Below are 17,611 nucleotides of genomic sequence, written 5' to 3'. Positions count from 1 at the left end.
AGTTTTTTTTTATCAATAAAAAATGTATACCCGAATAATTATTTTCTTTATACCTCGAATAGAACTTAAAATTAATATTTTTATAATAAGGAACTTCGTTCCTATCCGGTGTCCCACGACACCACACATCTTTTTTTTTCCTACCTATGCTGGTAACTTAAGGGGTTATGGTAGCGTAACAAGGCGAGTAGATGAGCTCTCGGGGCTTAATCTGATGACATTGCTAACACTAGCACTAGAAAGAGCAGTGCTTCGCAGAATCTACCATCAGATCGGAAACGCGACCCACTGAGAAGATCCGACGAGAAACTTAGTTGGCTGTGTCTGTGGGTTAATTTGCTCGCCGAACCCTTCGTCGCAAGCGACAGGTTCGAGGGAGACGGTGACCGGTGCTTGTGATACCTAAAAGTATCGATAGTATCGAACTGCGAAAATTACTGCACGACCGACTCAGTCATTTAATTAATTTCTTTTTTCACGATTCCCTTAAGTCGTTACTTTTACGGCTCAAGCCGCGTATATTATTGGCATTGGCATATTATATGCGACGTGCCGGATGATTTACACTTTTCGTGGGCTATACTATATATTATTATGTGGACTTAATAATAATATTAATATCTTGCTTAATAATAAAATAAGACATGACTTAAAGGTCTCAGTTACCAGGTCATAAAATCCCTTAAAAAAATATTACAATAGCAAATACGCACGACTTTGCCTGAATCACTTCATTTACGACGGCACATCAAAATAAAACTCAAATCAGTTCAGTCAGCCATTTTCGTGTTTGCGCAACAATAATACGAACACGCAAACTTTCACTTTTTACGTTATACATTTAATATGTTATATATAATAAGAAATTATTATTATTATAAATATTTTCACAATCACAATGGAAAGTAAATACCAAGGGCCCGAATCAAAACGTCTCTCATTCGTTCAAAGTCTTGAGTGGTTCACCTCATTCGACCTCAGTTATTTATGCGCCCAACGATGCCAGATAACAACGCTTTGAACCAACCAACATTTGTATCATACAAATGACTGTTATTTCTTATTATTGCTCAATTTGTTATGTAAAATATTGATGTCGCTGCATGTGCATAGTAAGTGCTTCAAAAGTTTTTTTTTTATCACAACGGAAGCGGCCTATTATTATGTTTGTACACTTGCACTGTTATTATGTGGGCATTCTTGATATTTATATTAGATTGGTGGTGTAAAATTCGCGTTAGATTATAGTCAAAGTCCAATGTAATTATCACTTTAAAACACAGGCTATAAAGATGTCTTTTCCAAGATCGAAACTGGAACAACAAACCTGAAATGTGAATAAAGCAGCATTTATTTAAAAGCGCTAAAGCTCTAGCGGTTTTTAAAGATTGATAGAATTTTGGAGCTTCGTATTTGACTCGTTGAGGTATTGAAGTCGATGAACTTTCCGCTGAAAGATTCCTTTATTTGAAATTACGTATAGGACAGAAAAATAATTTTAATGAAATTCTCTTAAATATGTAATATCTCTGTATTAAATTGACTTCTAGTTTCTTAAGCGGTATTTGACCAACAATAAGGATAGTAAGAGACTGATTTCCAATCAAGGGAGTTAGAATCGGTAGGCAGCGGCTTGGCTCTGCCTCTGGCATTGCTGAAGTCCATGGGCGACGGTAACCAACCCAGGTGGGCCGCATGCTCGTCTGCCTACACAGGGCAATAAAGAAATAAATAAAAAATAATTACCAGGCGATCAGCAGGTCGAAAGAATGAAATATGATTTCAACGTATTGATTTCGATAAAGTGTAAAAAAAAACTCTACTGACCCCTTGCACCAAAGTTAGATTGTACAATTGGCTTTTAATCAAAAACATGTAATTTTAGTTTGAAAATGTTCCTATACACAAGTTGTTTTATCTTATTTGGTATGGCAATTAAATTTACGCTGTACACATACTTTTGGTTGGCTTTTAACCTTTTACAGAAGTCGAAGGAAAGCAACAAGGGACAAATATCGGCGAGCTACCACACCTTAAGATTTCTAATTTGAAGGCACTACCCAGGTTTTGATATAAATATTTCTATTTAATTAAGCATCGATCGTGTATATGAATATCTATATATTAATACGTGAAGCAAAAACTTTGTATCCCTTTTTACGAAAATTGCGCGGACGGAGGAGAATGAAATTTTCCACACTTATGAGAATATAGAGAAGAAGTGCACAATGCTAATATTTTTTTAAATAAATGCATAAAAGATACATTAAATCAATAAAGAAAACATTACACACACTACATACCACGTATTTGACGCACACACGCATGCACACTATTTATTGTCAAACTTTTGTTCTTGACGTCTGTGGTCAAATTGAGAATAGATTAAATATTGTTTGCCTTTTTAAATATTTTTTATAATGTAGTCTTGGTGAAATTTGTGATTATAGAAGTATAAAATACAATCATAATAGTGTACAAGCTTACAATTCCAATTAATTATAGTCGAATTTCGACTACTGCGGGACCTCTAGTTTAAATTAAAACAAAAACGAAGGAGTACTCTTCAATAAGAATAGAATGCGTTGCGGCAGACCGTAATACGTAATATGCGCTCAATGTGCATTTGGGGGTTTTACTCGCACTAAAAAATTAAAGTTTTAATTTTGATACTATTTAACTCCAGTAATATTAGTTCGGTCGTCAAATCACCGTCTTGTTAAGTCTTTGAACTTATCAAGATAATAGAATTGTCGGCAGACTCATTGCCGGCAGCGCAGAGATAGAGAATATGTAGCACTTTACGGCGGAAATTCCTTGCAACGTGTTCTCACTCATTCCTTACGAATGGTATCGAATTTGTGCAAAAAGGCATTATAATGTTAATTAAAAAAAGCATTATAGGCATTATAATTAATTTACTATATAGACCTACCTGACATATCCTTCTTCAAACGAGGCTTGTGGAGAGTACTTAATGGTAGGCAGCGGCTTGGCTCTGCACCTGGCATTGCTGAAGTCCATGGGCGATGTTAACCACTCACCATCAGGTGAGCCGTATGCTCGTCTGTCTACAAGGGCAATAAAATAAATAAAAAACCAACATATTATTATTAAAATATTTATTACGCAAATATATAAAAGTCAAACTCTCTGGGTTAGTTTCGATGATCCTTTGAAGACTTTTTCACTTGAACAAGTACTTCACAAAATGGACCATATTGTATTAGTGCTGTTGTTAATGTTTATTTTTACTTTTAGTTTTCACATTAAATTAATTCAGGTCGAAATGTTTTTTAATAATCATTTTGTTACAAAATAACACTACGTACTTCTAAAATAAGTTCTCTGTTAAACAACCTATAAAGAGTTTAATATATGTGTGACAGCGACAACTATATTTAGTTAAACAACTAAACTCTATAAAAAATATCTTTTATGAACTCCGTGTTTGGATTAAGACACGGAATTCGGATTCACCAAGAATATTTCAATGTAATTTTATCTCAATTAAGTTTTCTATTTCGTATCAGTTGGCCCACGCGAGTTTACGTTCACAGAAAGAACCGTTAATGTAACATATCCACCGGAACCCTCAAAAGAATAGTATAATATTGATTAGACTTTATCTGAGTACATCAACGTCCGCCCACGCGAATAACGCTATTTTATGCTTTCAATAAAATAACAAATTATGTTACTTTACATAACCATTACCGTTCGCTAACCGGTTCGTGTCCCTGCACTATTGGGCGTTTTATTTATTGGACTATTGAAAGTTTTCAAAAAGAAAACCCTGATAAATAAGATAAGCGCCTGGTGGACCGATGACTTGAGGCGAAATGCGGCGGAGGCGGAGGATCTTTCATTGTGATGGATTATGGGAAAAGCCTACATCCAGCAGTGGCGAGATACAGGTTGATGATGATGGCAAAGGCCGTGGTGGAAAATGAGGCTTAGTTCTGCCTTCACGCTAATCGGTTTTCGTTTTTGAACGAATTCAATTTAGCTGGTTCCGTGAAAACTGAAGTTATGCGATTTTAAAACACTTGGCCGCCTTAAATCATTTCTATATCGTCGCAATAATTTTAAGGTCAAAATTCTTTGTTTCCAAATATTTTGATACAAAATTTGAATTCCTCGTGGGCTAAAGGATAATACGTCCGGTGCATTCGTATCTAACGATGCACCGGAGTTCGAATCCCGCCGGCAAGTACCAATTTTTCCAATGAAATACGTACTTAACAAATGTTTGCAATTGACTTCCACGGTGAAGGAATAACATCGTGTAATAAAAATCAAACCCGCAAAATTATAATTTACGTAATTAGGTACTGGTGGTAGGACCTCTTGTGAGTCCGCGCGGGTAGGTACCACCACCCCGCCTATTTCTGCCGTAAAGCAGTAATGCGTTCGGTTTGAAGGGCGGGGCAGCCGTTATAATGTAAAAACTGCGACCTAGAACTCATGTCTCAAGGTGGGTGGGTGGCGGCATTTACATTATAGATGTCTATGGTATCCGGTAACCACTTAACACCCGGTGGGCCGTGAGCTTGTCCACCCATCGAAGCAATAAAAAAAAACACAGATTATGACGTCAATGCTATCTTCGGGTGCGTTCAGAGATGTTCCGTGCATGGAGTAGGTGCATGGTAGGGAAAAGAAAACGAGCTGTTGCAAATACCTAGTTTCAGAGATATTAAAATGCACATTAAAATGTCTATTATATGGTTAGATTTCCCTTGATTAATAAGGTTGTCAACAGTTTGGTTGTGAATTACTCGATTTGCTGCATTCTTCATCGATAGCTTAAAACTGTTAAGTTATAATTTATGTATAAGATAAAAGTATCAAAGTATTTTATTTACACAGATTATATTCGTAGAGAAAAAAAAACTATCATAGACACACGTTTTTTTGACAATGCAATGTTACCATCACAAAAAAAGCTATAGCTACCTACGTATGTACTGGATATTGTTATACAGTAGCATCGCGCACAAACAAACGTTTTGTTTAATATGTAGCAACGTCAAACAGAATGTCGATAACACAAAGCAAACTCAAAACGCAAAAGTCAACAAAGTAGTTGACTTATTAACGATCATTATAACGCACAAAAAACAATTAAGCTCGAATATAAATGTACCGTAATCGTAATTGATACGATAGTCGTGTAGTCTACAATAGTAATGATAATGTCTATTTTATAAATTTATTCTGCATGCGACGTTGTGATTGAATAACAATGGTTACTGATCGATTTTCGTATCTACAATATCAATGGGTTGTTTGTCAATGAAGCAGTTTGAATAAAGGTAGACTAGGTTTTTTACTGGTGGTAGGACCTCTTGTGAGTCCGCGCGGGTGGGTACCACCGCCCTGTCTATTTCTGCCGTGAAGCAGTAATGCGTTTCGGTTTGAAGGGCGGGGCAGCCGTTGTAACTATACTTGAGACCTTAGAACTTATATCTTAAGGTGGGTGGCGCATTTACGTTGTGGATGTCTATGGGCTCCAGTAACCACTTAACACCAGGTGGTCTGTGAGCTCGTCCACCCATCTAAGCAATAAAAAAAAACTATTGTTGCTTTTTTTTATTTTTTGTAGATATACAAAACAATATTCAATGTCATCATATATATTTAAACTTACACTGTTTTTTATTATTTTTTAGACAACTATATAAAATACCATATTTTAGGATAGAATTCTATACGAACACGGCGCTGTTAAAAAATATTTTATATAGTTGTCCTTATTGATATCCGGAATCCGCCATTGATTTGTATTTGTTACTAATGCATAAAAGAAAAGAAAGAAAAAAATGATATTTTTTTTTTTAAATATGAACATAGGTAACATTTTGAAAACTTACTTTAAGAAATATAAGATATGTAATATTAGACTGTGATTCTATGATACACGTAGTAGTAAGAATTATCCAATGATAGCTTATTGGCCAAGATATAATGATATGATAGCTCAGAAGTTACATATCTACGAATCAAAAGTAAAAAATTTAGACTTAAACACTAATTGTAATCGGTGGGAAATTCCAAAAAAGTAAAACAAAAACATCACTCGTGTCATTATTATCTGACGTTTGGCACTACAATTGCTGACACTGTGGGACTGTACAAAGGATTCACGTCAATTTGCACTTAGCGCCAGTTATGGCGTTTGAGGCGGTCGACAGTAGCTGTCAAACCATTTATGGCACACTGTCAATCTGTCAATGGACTTTGAGTTATACGTAAACGTCATTTGCTTCGTCTTATTTTAGTCATGCTATTATTAGATTAGTGTGAACCAATGAAACGTCAGCCACAAAATCGGTAGAAATAATTTCAAACTATTTAAAAAAAAACCTAGTTGCATTTAACTTTTTTTTGTTCTTTTTTGATTCATTTATTTATAAGATGACCTAAAGAGACGCTGAAGACGTAAAGCCGAATGTACCTTTTGTATTAATTATGCATTAATTAAAAAAAATAGTTTTGTTTTTAATTGTACTAGTTGTACTATTAGTACATAATATTTTTAGACGTATTACCATATTAATGAAGTTTATGTGAAAATAGTTCGGTATCTGTACATATACAATTACATTGTTCAATTTGAAAATTTGAATTCCTAAATATTTGTAGGCAGATTTAGCTGATAGCCTTGAGATTGAGAGGCTATTTCAGCGTAACTTTAACTAGTAGGTGAGCTCACGGGGCTCAAACCTGACGACGTTGCTAACACGAACCCTAGCAAGAGCCGTGCTTCGCAGAATCTACCACCGGATCGGAAACGCGACCCAGTGAGAAGATCTGCCGAGAAACTCAGTGGGCGTAGGCAGCGACTTGGCTGTACCCCTAGCATTACTGACATCCATAAGCGATGGTAATCAGTTACCATCAGTTAGGCCGTATGCTCGTCGGCTTAGAACACAATAAAAAAAAACGCTACATCTAATGTTGAGTGCTATATTAGCTAACCCGTAATACGTAATATTTAATTAAAAAAAAGAAAGATATGATGTCAAATCTACCAACTGTACCATTCTATCGAGATACTTTAAAAAACTACCAATTGGTATTCTACTAAACGAGCTACTAAACTCAGTTATTACCAACATGTTAGTAAAAAACCTCATTTAAGTACGTTCCCTTGCTTGCCCTCCGACTGTAGGCGTAGCCTTCACAGTAATGAGCAGTTAACATTCCTCATACAAGATTCAATGTAATTTTCTCCAAGGGTACGTATAATACTTATTACGGTTGACGGTAAGCCAAACGGATCTTACTCGCTCCCAATATTGATGTCGCCTGATTTATTCTTCTGTCTGTATTATTCGAAAAGTTGAAGGATGAGCTAGTGATTTCGTAGTCAATGACATTTTGACATATGTCAGTAAAAAAAATATGGCTTGTGATACAGTACATGGAAATGTCTACCACGATGAAAATGAACAATAAATTCATTAATGTGGCTCTCGGGTCTATGGCCCAAGTTGAGGTGAGAGCGAAACGTGTGGATTTTATGTATATAAACGTCTAGATAAATCCTATCATAAATGTAATGGTAATTATTATTCTGTTGTACATCATCAATCCGCATTGAAAATATAGCGACAATTAGTTGAATATGTGGCTTCGACATTAATATAAAACCTAAAATATAAACACGTAGATCAAATCGATGCCTCCAATGAACACTAACTACTCTAACTCAAAATTTTGAAATTTTCGTCATTCACACAAATCGCTTCACTATGCTAAAAGTATTATAATTAATCATTATTGATGGGGTTCGAAGCAAAAGTAAATCAGCTAGTTACACAAGAAAAAACCATAAATATATTTGCAATAATAAAGATTTTATCAACTTTTTTCGTTTAAACGCTCCTCCTGTAAATCTACGAATTTGGAGCTAGAGTAGTGTTCATTGGAGGCATCGAAATTATGTTGCCCAACACACGTTGCATTACAAGAAAATTCGCAACCTTATAATCTGAATACCATCGGATTCAAATAATTGTATGTAGGCGCTTGCATGCCTATGCAAATGTAAATACTTGTAGGTACGAAAATAACTGTTTGGGTGATTGTTAAACACCACCTAGATGCGGAATGAATGGGTAATTATTTGGTAAATTCCGATATAAGATGTGCAATAGGTCGATTGTGAAGAGAACAAAGTGAGACTATTCATCACTTGAGTTTTAGCATTTGGCCAGGCTAGAAGAAAATTGATGTCTAAAAACTCAGTAACCAACAAATTTTAGTGCCATAACGTCGCGTGATTTGGGACACAAATGGTGGTAGGACCTCTTGTGAGTCCGCGAGGGTAGATACCACCACCCCGCCCATTTCTGCCGTGAAGCAGTAAATGCATTTTGGTTTGAAGGTTGGAGCAGTCGTTGTAACTATACTGAGACCTTTTTTTTTTTTTCAAAGTGGGTGGCACATTTACGTTGCAGATGTCTATGGGCTCCAGTAACCACTTAACACCAGGTGGGCTGTAAGCTCGTCCAACCATCTAAGCAATAAGAAAACAAAAGTTTTTTTATACAGCTACGAAATCAAAGATCTTTGTTTGTTTTATTATACTCGTCAGTGATATACACAAATTTCACTATGTTTATCTCACGATCAAAAAATCTGATGCGAAATGTCTAATTGATTCTGGGAACAATTAAAACACTCTCTCGTACTCTTGATGACTCTGCAACAATTACACGATGAAATTTCTTATTGAATCCGAACGTATACAAGTTATAGAGACAACAGTTTTTAATAGACTAACGCAATAGCTTTATTATTATTATTGATGTTATTATGATTGTTGAGATGGTTGAATGAGCATACGGCCCACCTGGTGTTAGGCGACTACCGAAACCCATAGACATCAATGTGAATGCCGCCATTCACGTAGAGATTATAAGGTCTAAATTTCCATTGCATAAACCCAACAAGCCGGATCGCATTACTGCTTCACGGCAGGAATAGACACCGGGCGTTTTGACTTTTAGGCCAGACGACTTCATAAATATCAGATATTTCAGATTCTTTTTTTTATTTTTTATTTTTTAGCTTGTGGACGATCTCGTAGCCAACCTGGTGTTAAGTGGTTACCGGAGCCCGTAGACATCTACAACGTAAATTCCGCTCGGGAGATATGATTACTCGTATTTATTTACCTTTCGTCTTACGCGCAGAACAGATCTATCCTAATTCCTAGTCTACACTTAGGTTAACATTTAATTTTAACTCAACGCTTAAAGTACGCTACAGTTAAATTTTACTAACTAGAATCTGTGTTAACGTTGCTTTTCACGGATTTACGATTTCTTGAATGACCAAATAAATTGTTACATAAAAATTTGCGGGGTATTTAAATGGTTATTCGTGTTGTTACCCTTTAAAAAAACCAATGGGAATGATTAGATATTTTAATACAATATTTTAAATACGGAAGGATTTGTTTTCATTTCACGCAGTAAAGCAAGCAATCGATTGTAATTTTTTGAGATGACCTAGAAATACAAAATAATATTTAAGAAGTAGTTCCGAGAACTTAACATTTAAAACATACTGTTGTTCATTCCTTAGATATTTCGCGTTAAACCGACGTTTGCATATGCCATTTGACTGTGCAAAAAAATCACAGTGGGTAGAAGTAATTATCATCTACCCTATCTTGCTTAATATGTAGTATTTGCCGAGAGAACGGTCGTAAGCAAAATCCAGAATCCCGTTCTCAGGAATCATTTGGAACCTCTGGGTTCGATTTTCTTAAAGCTTTTCGATTCTCTCTCTGTTTCTTACCCTATATCACATGATGAGTACCTTAAGGAATTATTGAAGAAGCTCCCGTGAGTTAATGCATAATAAATACATAGAACCTCTGTGTTCATCCACAGTACCGTTCCTTCTTTTTCGGATCTTTTTTGTCACGTAACCTCTGGCTTTGGAATAAAAATCCCTTACGATGTTTCATTTGATCACCGTCCTCGCCGAACCCGTCGCTTGCGACGAAGGGCTCGACGAGTAAATTAACTCACAGACACAGCCCACTGAATTTATCTTCTCAGTGGGTCTCGTTTCCGATCCGGTGGTAGATTCTGCGAAGCACTGCTCTTGCTAGAGCCGGTGTTAGCTACACCTCTGGTTTGAGCCCCGAGAGCTCACCTACACGCTAAGGTAATGCTGATATAGCCTCTGAAGGCTATCAGCATAGGTAGAGAAAAAAAAGATGTTGCAACCTGCTAACAATCTATAAATTAAAGGCACTTTGTCTCATTAATACCACCAATGGCAAAGTTCGTTTTGCGGTAGTCGGGCTACCTCACCTTATTTAGTTGGTTTTTATTGAGTCAGTAGCTAAAGGTAGGGTTTATACTTAACTGTTCTCTCTATATAGTCTAAGTTAATCAAACAAATTCCAAGCCAACCGTTTTTAAGTAGGATTATCGTCAACTATGGGTTAAATATTTATGTATGTTCTGCTGACCCTACCTTGGATAAAATTGATAAAAGCGAGAAGGAAAATATGTAGTGTACATTTATTGAATTATTGTTACAGACAGCATCCCAGCCAGCTCTTTCGGGAGTTCCAGCAGTAGAAATGCAAGCGAAACACAGCGTGTTATGGCATTTGCTCATCGACCTGCCAATAGTCCTGCTCGGTAAGTAACTTATGTATTAAACACACTAAGATCATGTATATCCTTTAAAAGTAATCGTTTAAATAAATAAATAAACGTACCAGACATGATTGATTGATTGCCAATGAAAAGTTTTTCATTGCTGAAAAATAATAAAGGCAACATTGTAACCAAACAACAAATGTAATCTGGAAACTCAATTGTTGATATGTAGTTGGAAAGTAAACTTTTTGGGAACGGTTTATTAATCACGTTTTATCATTTTATTGATTCGGAAGTTTTGAATTGTGGTTTTCGTAATCGGAGACGACTAAAATGTTATTCGTCGACATTTATATTATGTTCTTCTGACTACCGTCCAATTTTGTAGTTAGTTGTTTTTGACTTCGAAAACACGACTGACGGCTCAACCGGTGAATGGTTGATTCAGTATCGCCTATTCGATGGCAGCCTAAGGGGCTATTTAAGCTGCGCCCGGACGGGTGCTGGGTAGGTGAGCTCACGGGCGTAACCTGAGTGAATTTGCTAGCACTGGCCCTAGCAAGAGCAGAATCCACCAGCGGACCAGGTACAAACACCCTGCCTTTTTCTGCCGTGTAACAGTAATGCGGTTCGGTCTGAAGGGTGGGGCAGCCGTTGTTGTGGAGATTAATGGTAGGCATCGGCTTGGCCCTGCCTCTGGCATTGCTGAAGTCCATGGGCGACGGTAACCACTCACCATCAGGTGGGCCGTATGTCTACAAGGGCAATAAAAAAAATCTATTTCAAATAAATAAATCCGATTTCGAACAACTGCCGCTAATGTGCTAATGACGTTTTTATTGGTAATTATTGTGGTGTTACGTAAAAGCGTTATCGAGTGCAACTTAAGTACACAACGTAGGTCCATTGATCAGTTTATTTATAGCATTTGCGTGACTTATTCATTGTGTTTTCGTTCTAACGGTTCACGCTTCGACGCCCGTGAACTCGCTTCTAATGTCTGTGTTTCATTTAAAAGGCACGAGGTACTTTTATATTTTTATTCGTTCGAATGTATACTAAGTATTGTGAAAGCTTGTATGTTTGGATGTTTGTTGTTCAATCTCGAAAAAACGGTGCAATATCGGATTTGAATGGAATTTCGCACATAGATTACCTGAACAAACATAGCGTAGTTTTATCATAGTTAATGACATGCTCAGGCTCATCAGGCTTTGGAATGAGCTCCCATCCACGGTGTTTCCCAAGCGCTATGACATAACCTTCTTCAAACGAGGCTGATGGAGAGTACTTAAGGGTAGGCAGCGGCTTGGCTCTGCTCCTGGCATTGCTGAAGTCCATGGGCGACGGTAACCACTTACCATCAGGTGGGCCGTACGCTCGACTGCCTACAAAGGCAATAAAAAAAACGCTCCGGACAATACCAAGTATGTTTGTTATATTCGAATAGTGATTTTACGATTCTACAAAACGACTGGTGATAGACCAGAAACACTACCTTATAGCGGGAACCTTTATCATGCTTAATTATTTAGGGATTGCAAATTTAAAACGAATGAAATGGCTCTGCATTTCTAGCAGAATAATAACACACCCCGATCTCATAGAAGAGTCACGGATATCCGATTCTGAGCGGATTCTGGTCCGGCGCAAGTCGAAACTCGCTTCCATATTTGTCAGCCACATATAAGTTGAAATTTATTTTAATGGAATTGTAATAAACATGTGTGCAACTGACTAGTTTTACACTGAGCCAGATTAAATTACAATTCACATCGCGTGTCTACAAGCTCATGCTCAAATGGGGGATGAAAGATAGCTTATATTATAAGCCGAGTTCAAACGAAATCCATATGAATTACATACAAATCGTCTTAGTTGCTTGGACGTCAAAACGTAACAGCCGGACAGAGCTACTTTCGTATTATTAATATTACTAGTCGTGCCTCGGTAGTCGAAATTCGACGATAATTAATTGGAATTGTAAGTTTGTACACTATTATGATTCTATTTTATACTTCTATAATCTCAAATTTCGCCAAGGCGAATATATAAATATAAAAAAATATTAATAAACACAAACAATATTTAATCTATTCTCAATTTGACCACAGACGTCAAGAACAAAAGTTTGACAATAAATAGTATGCATGCGTGTGTGCGTCAAATACATGGTATGTAGTGTGTTGTGTAATGTTTTCTTTATTGATTTAATGTATTTTTTAGCCATTATTTTTAAAAAAAATTAGCATTGTGCACTTCTCTATATTCTCTATAAGTGTGGAAAATTTCATACTTCTCCGTCCGCGCAATTTTCGTAAAAAGGGATACAAAGTTTTTGCTTCACGTATTAATATATAGATTGCTAGTGGTGCCCCAGTAGTCGAAATTCGACAATAATTAATTAAAATTATAAGTTTGAAAATTATTATGGTTCTATTTTCAAAGACTATTCTACTTCACTAATAGTCACAGATTTCGCTAAGACTACACTACGGGTATAGACAAATAATATTAAAGGCAAACAATATTAATCTATCTTCAATGTAATTTGATTCATTGGATGCGCACTGTTAGTCCAACATAGGCTCGGGCCGCTACCTATTAGCCGATTGCATATACGGAACAGAGAAAATAAAACGCACATCAGTAAAAAAAAACGTAGTTAACATTATTTGTACACGTGGAAAATGTCCCTAATATTGTATCGTGGTATTAGGCAACAAGGAAACTAGTTCAGTTGGACAAAGCAGAGTCGATGTTCGTTTGTGTACGCTCGTAAAGATAAAATAATTTTGGTCAAACTTAATCATACCTACCGCAAAAATGCTTTCGAAATGTGGTGCTGGATGATTATTGCAGATTCCATGAAATTTCGCATCAATATGTCAATACTAAAGGAACTTACCATTATAATTAGACTTTCCACAATATGCATCCGTAGAGTATTGGATTTTGGTTAACCTTAACCATACCGCAAAAATGCCTTCGAAATGTGGTGCTGGAAGTAATAGCTGCAGATTCCATGGACTGCCTTTCCTCAATATGCGTTCGTAAAGTAGTGAAGTTCTTTGAACACATTGCTCGAAAGGAGGGTCACAATCTTGAACAGCTGATGGTGACGAATATAGATAGAGGGCAAACGTCCCAGAGGATGCAGTCCCATAGGATGGTCGGACCAAATTTGGTCTTGTCTGGATATCAAGCTCCACGATGTCCTCCACGAGGCCAAGGATCGCAGCAGATTGAGAACAATTATACAAGAGAGATCGATGCACCGGGGGAGTCAAGACCCTCAGTAATGAGCAGAACGAAGCAAAGAGGAGGGGAGGAATCATACTTAGAACCCATTATAAGTCTTTATATTACCTTAAGAATCTTTCAGATTGATCTGATATAATAACTAAAAAAATTTGAACAGTAATGTAATGGCCGAAAAAACTTATGTCACAAACAGAATTCTCGTTCATCAAACGTAATTAAAAATATCAAAACTTTTTAAATTCTATATTGATTTGTTCGTTTTTTGTATCGATTTAATTACCTTCGCAATTATATTTAAAGTGATAAGCGAATAATTGCAATTAATAACAGCTTATATAACCTATTTATCAGTTTTATCAGCGACATTGAACTTGAACCAAATGGTAACTCAGATTAAGTCTTGGTTTGTATAAACATACTTGTCTTGAATTTACTTGACAAAAATTTGTCATTATAATATTATGGATACTGTGGTTCGCCCTTATAAAGTACTGCAAGTACAAACGGTGAGAAAATTCTTACAAATTAGTTTCAAAATAGCTTACAATAAATTATTTTGAATAAATCCATACTACCATATCCATATATATTATCCATACTACCTGGAGCCACTGTGGCGGTCATCCATAGTGCGTTTCCAGAGGTTTTTTTTACCACCTACCATCCGGCTATGGAATGAGCTCCCCTCCATGGTGTTTCCCGAGCGCTATGACATGTCCTTCTTCAAACGAGGCTTGTGGAGAGTATTAAACCGTAGACAGCTGTTTGGCTCTGCCCCTGGCATTGCTGAAGACCATGGGCGATGGTAACCACTCAACATAACGTGGGCCGTATGCTCGTCTGCCTATAAGGGCAATAAAAAAAAAATCAAACACTACCAATTACGACGAGTATTTGAAAGAAATGAGTTTGAAGATGTTGTTATTATCATTTTTTATACAACGCCTTCAAAATCTGAAAAATTGAAATCTGAATGTTATACATACATGTTTATGTAGTTGTAGACGTAGATACGTCGAGAACTAGAAAGAGAAAAACTGTGTTCAGCTTGATAGAGCTTTGTCTCTTTCATTCATTCATTGTCTCGTTTTGCGACCGGCATTGTCGAATAAACTTAACTAGATAATGACCGAGCTTTGCTTGGTTTCTTTTTTTTTTGATAACGCCATCTTGTTGTGTCTTTAAAACGGTTAGTTGCCCTTAATTAAGAAAAATAGTATTATTATTCGCCAATAGATGTCGGGAAGAGCTGATTATTGAAAGCACGAATAAAACAACATTTTCTGAAAATAAATCGTAGCTAGATCGATTTATCGCCCCCGAAATCCCCTGTTTACTAAATTTTATGAAAATCGTTGGAGCCGTTTCTGAGATTCAGATTATATACATATTATATATTAATATACAAGAATTGCTCGTTTAAAGGTATAAGATTTTGTTTGATAATCATAAGCCTGATGTTGATTTGAAAGAAATCACTACAAACTTTCAACGCGCAAACCATTTTAAATTGCAAAATTAATCAATTACATTGTAAATAACATCACGCATTGAATATTACGTACTTACGTGGTTAATCATGTAATAAATATTCCATTAAAATGTAGATAAAGGCAACTCTGTAATGATTAATAACATGATTAATGTACAATGTTAATAACTTACGTTTATTCATATTATTGATGCCTATGTGTTACAATAAATGCGAATATACTGTATTTTTACGTATTATTATAATAAATGCTGTAAAAAAAATTTCACTGTAATTATTATAAAGGATAAACTAAAAACGCATTTTAATAGTAAACCTGGTGGTAGGTTGGTAGATGGTGGTAGATTTCACGTGTGGTTGAGACCTCTTGTGAGTTCGCGCGGGTAGGTACCACCACCCTGCCTATATCTGCCGTGAAGCAGTAATGCGTTTCGGTTTGAAGGGTGGGGCAGCCGTTGTAACTATACTTAAGACCTTAGAACTTATATCTTACGGTGGGTGGCGCATATATGTCTATGGGCTCCAGTAACCACTTAACAATAGGTGGGCTGTGAGCGCGTCCACCCATATAAGCAATAAAAAAAACCAAATTAAAATTTATAAAAAAACATTTTTGTTTAAATAGGTTATTAGGCTTAATTAATAAAATTGTTGTATTGTCATCGGCTCTTGATGCGTGCAATCCTAGATATCTCTTGATTTTGGTTAAAATTACGATGAAAGTTTCCGTTACATATACAATCAAGCTAATGAAAGCGTCGTAAAAATAGATTATTAATTATTTTCTCGTATCAATTATCGTATTTTACATACAAAATTTAAAATAGTTGCATACAAAAATAGTCATTAATCATTATTTAAATCAAGTTCGCTTTTGCGTCCATTAATTGGATGTATTGTTGTGGAGTTATTAATAATTTCGATATTAATAATTCGATAAAATACGACAACATTTTCACATATTTTCATTTTCATAATTAGAACTGAACGTTAAATGAAAGTAAAATACACATTACAAGCTAAAAAAAGATAGGTACACAATAAATAACAACAAGTAAAAAATTTGGCTCGTAACGTGAGCCATGCACGCACAACTAATCAGGACAAATGTGCTAAGTACACAATGTTCCTTGGAACTATAGGAAATGAATGGTAACAGAAAAAATCTTGGTAAAATATAAAGTTTTAGCAACGCTGCTACATACAATGCATTATCTTCCCCGAATCCTGATCACACAGGACCTGTCACCGTCGACGCCATAGACACGTCCTTACGGATCCATCAGATCCAATAACCTTTGCATTAGACGCCTTCAGCTCTAACACTAGGAGCCGGCTTAGAGACCCCAGTAACCGTGCACGTCGAACTCAACAAAGAGTTCGACGTGCAACCTAACCGATGAATCAGCTCGCTGGGTTTCTTGCCGGATATTCTCAGCGGGTCGCGATTCCGATCCGGTAGTAGATTCATTCGCGAAGCAGCTGCTCTTGAGTTGTTAGGTTTCCTTCGGAAGCGCTTGGGCAGCTGTTAGCAAATCTCACCCCTCCTGTCTTGCTCGCCCACCTGTCCTGGTGAAACTGGAAAGGCCTACGGGCCACCAGTAATCCATCAATCATAAAAAAAAACAATGCAATTTTGTGATTCTTAATTCATGTTAATTATAAAGACTTGTGTGGGCGACGGTACTTCGTGAGCTAGTGTCGCGGTGGTGTCAGCGTTATGTCAACAATGTCACAGTGACAGATGTCAGTGCAAGTGACCACCCACCGACTGGAATGCGAAGAATGCACATTAAATACATACACGAGCTATAATACTAAAACTTTGTGCGTAGTTTTATATTCCTATTGCGGTCAGGGTACGGAAATTGCCGCATAACTTTAGAGTACATGGTTCAGTTTTGTATTTTAATAATATATAAAATACATACTAGAACGTTTTGTTTCTACTGATATCATCTAGCTTAAAAAGCGTTTCCAGTCAAATGTAACATCGTTGATTAAAATTATATACGAACTTATACCGCAATAAATATTGCAATGAATTTTAAATTCGATGTTATTGTCATTTAAAGGTAATTCATTATACTAGAGGTCCCGCAGTAGTCGAAATTCGACTATAATTAATTGGAATTGTATGTTTGTACACTATTATGATTGTATTTTATACTTCTATAATCACAAATTTCGCCAAGACTACACTATAAAAAATATTAAC

General features: G+C 36.2%; 1 protein-coding gene across 2 annotated transcripts in view; it reads left to right on the top strand.

The window, feature by feature from the left end:
• LOC114239297 (phospholipid phosphatase 2) overlaps nt 1-17,611 on the top strand; it is a 124,457-nt gene that overhangs the window by 56,066 nt on the left and 50,780 nt on the right. For both annotated transcript variants that reach the window (XM_028169441.2, XM_028169442.2), the window contains exon 2: nt 10,574-10,676. In XM_028169441.2, the coding sequence (XP_028025242.2) occupies nt 10,574-10,676 (103 nt within the window). The remainder of the gene's footprint in view (nt 1-10,573; nt 10,677-17,611) is intronic.

This window comes from Bombyx mandarina, chromosome 19, assembly GCF_030267445.1.
Source record: "Bombyx mandarina strain Sakado chromosome 19, ASM3026744v2".
Classification (NCBI taxonomy): Eukaryota; Metazoa; Arthropoda; class Insecta; order Lepidoptera; family Bombycidae; genus Bombyx; species Bombyx mandarina.
This window is presented reverse-complemented; position numbering and strand designations above follow the sequence as displayed.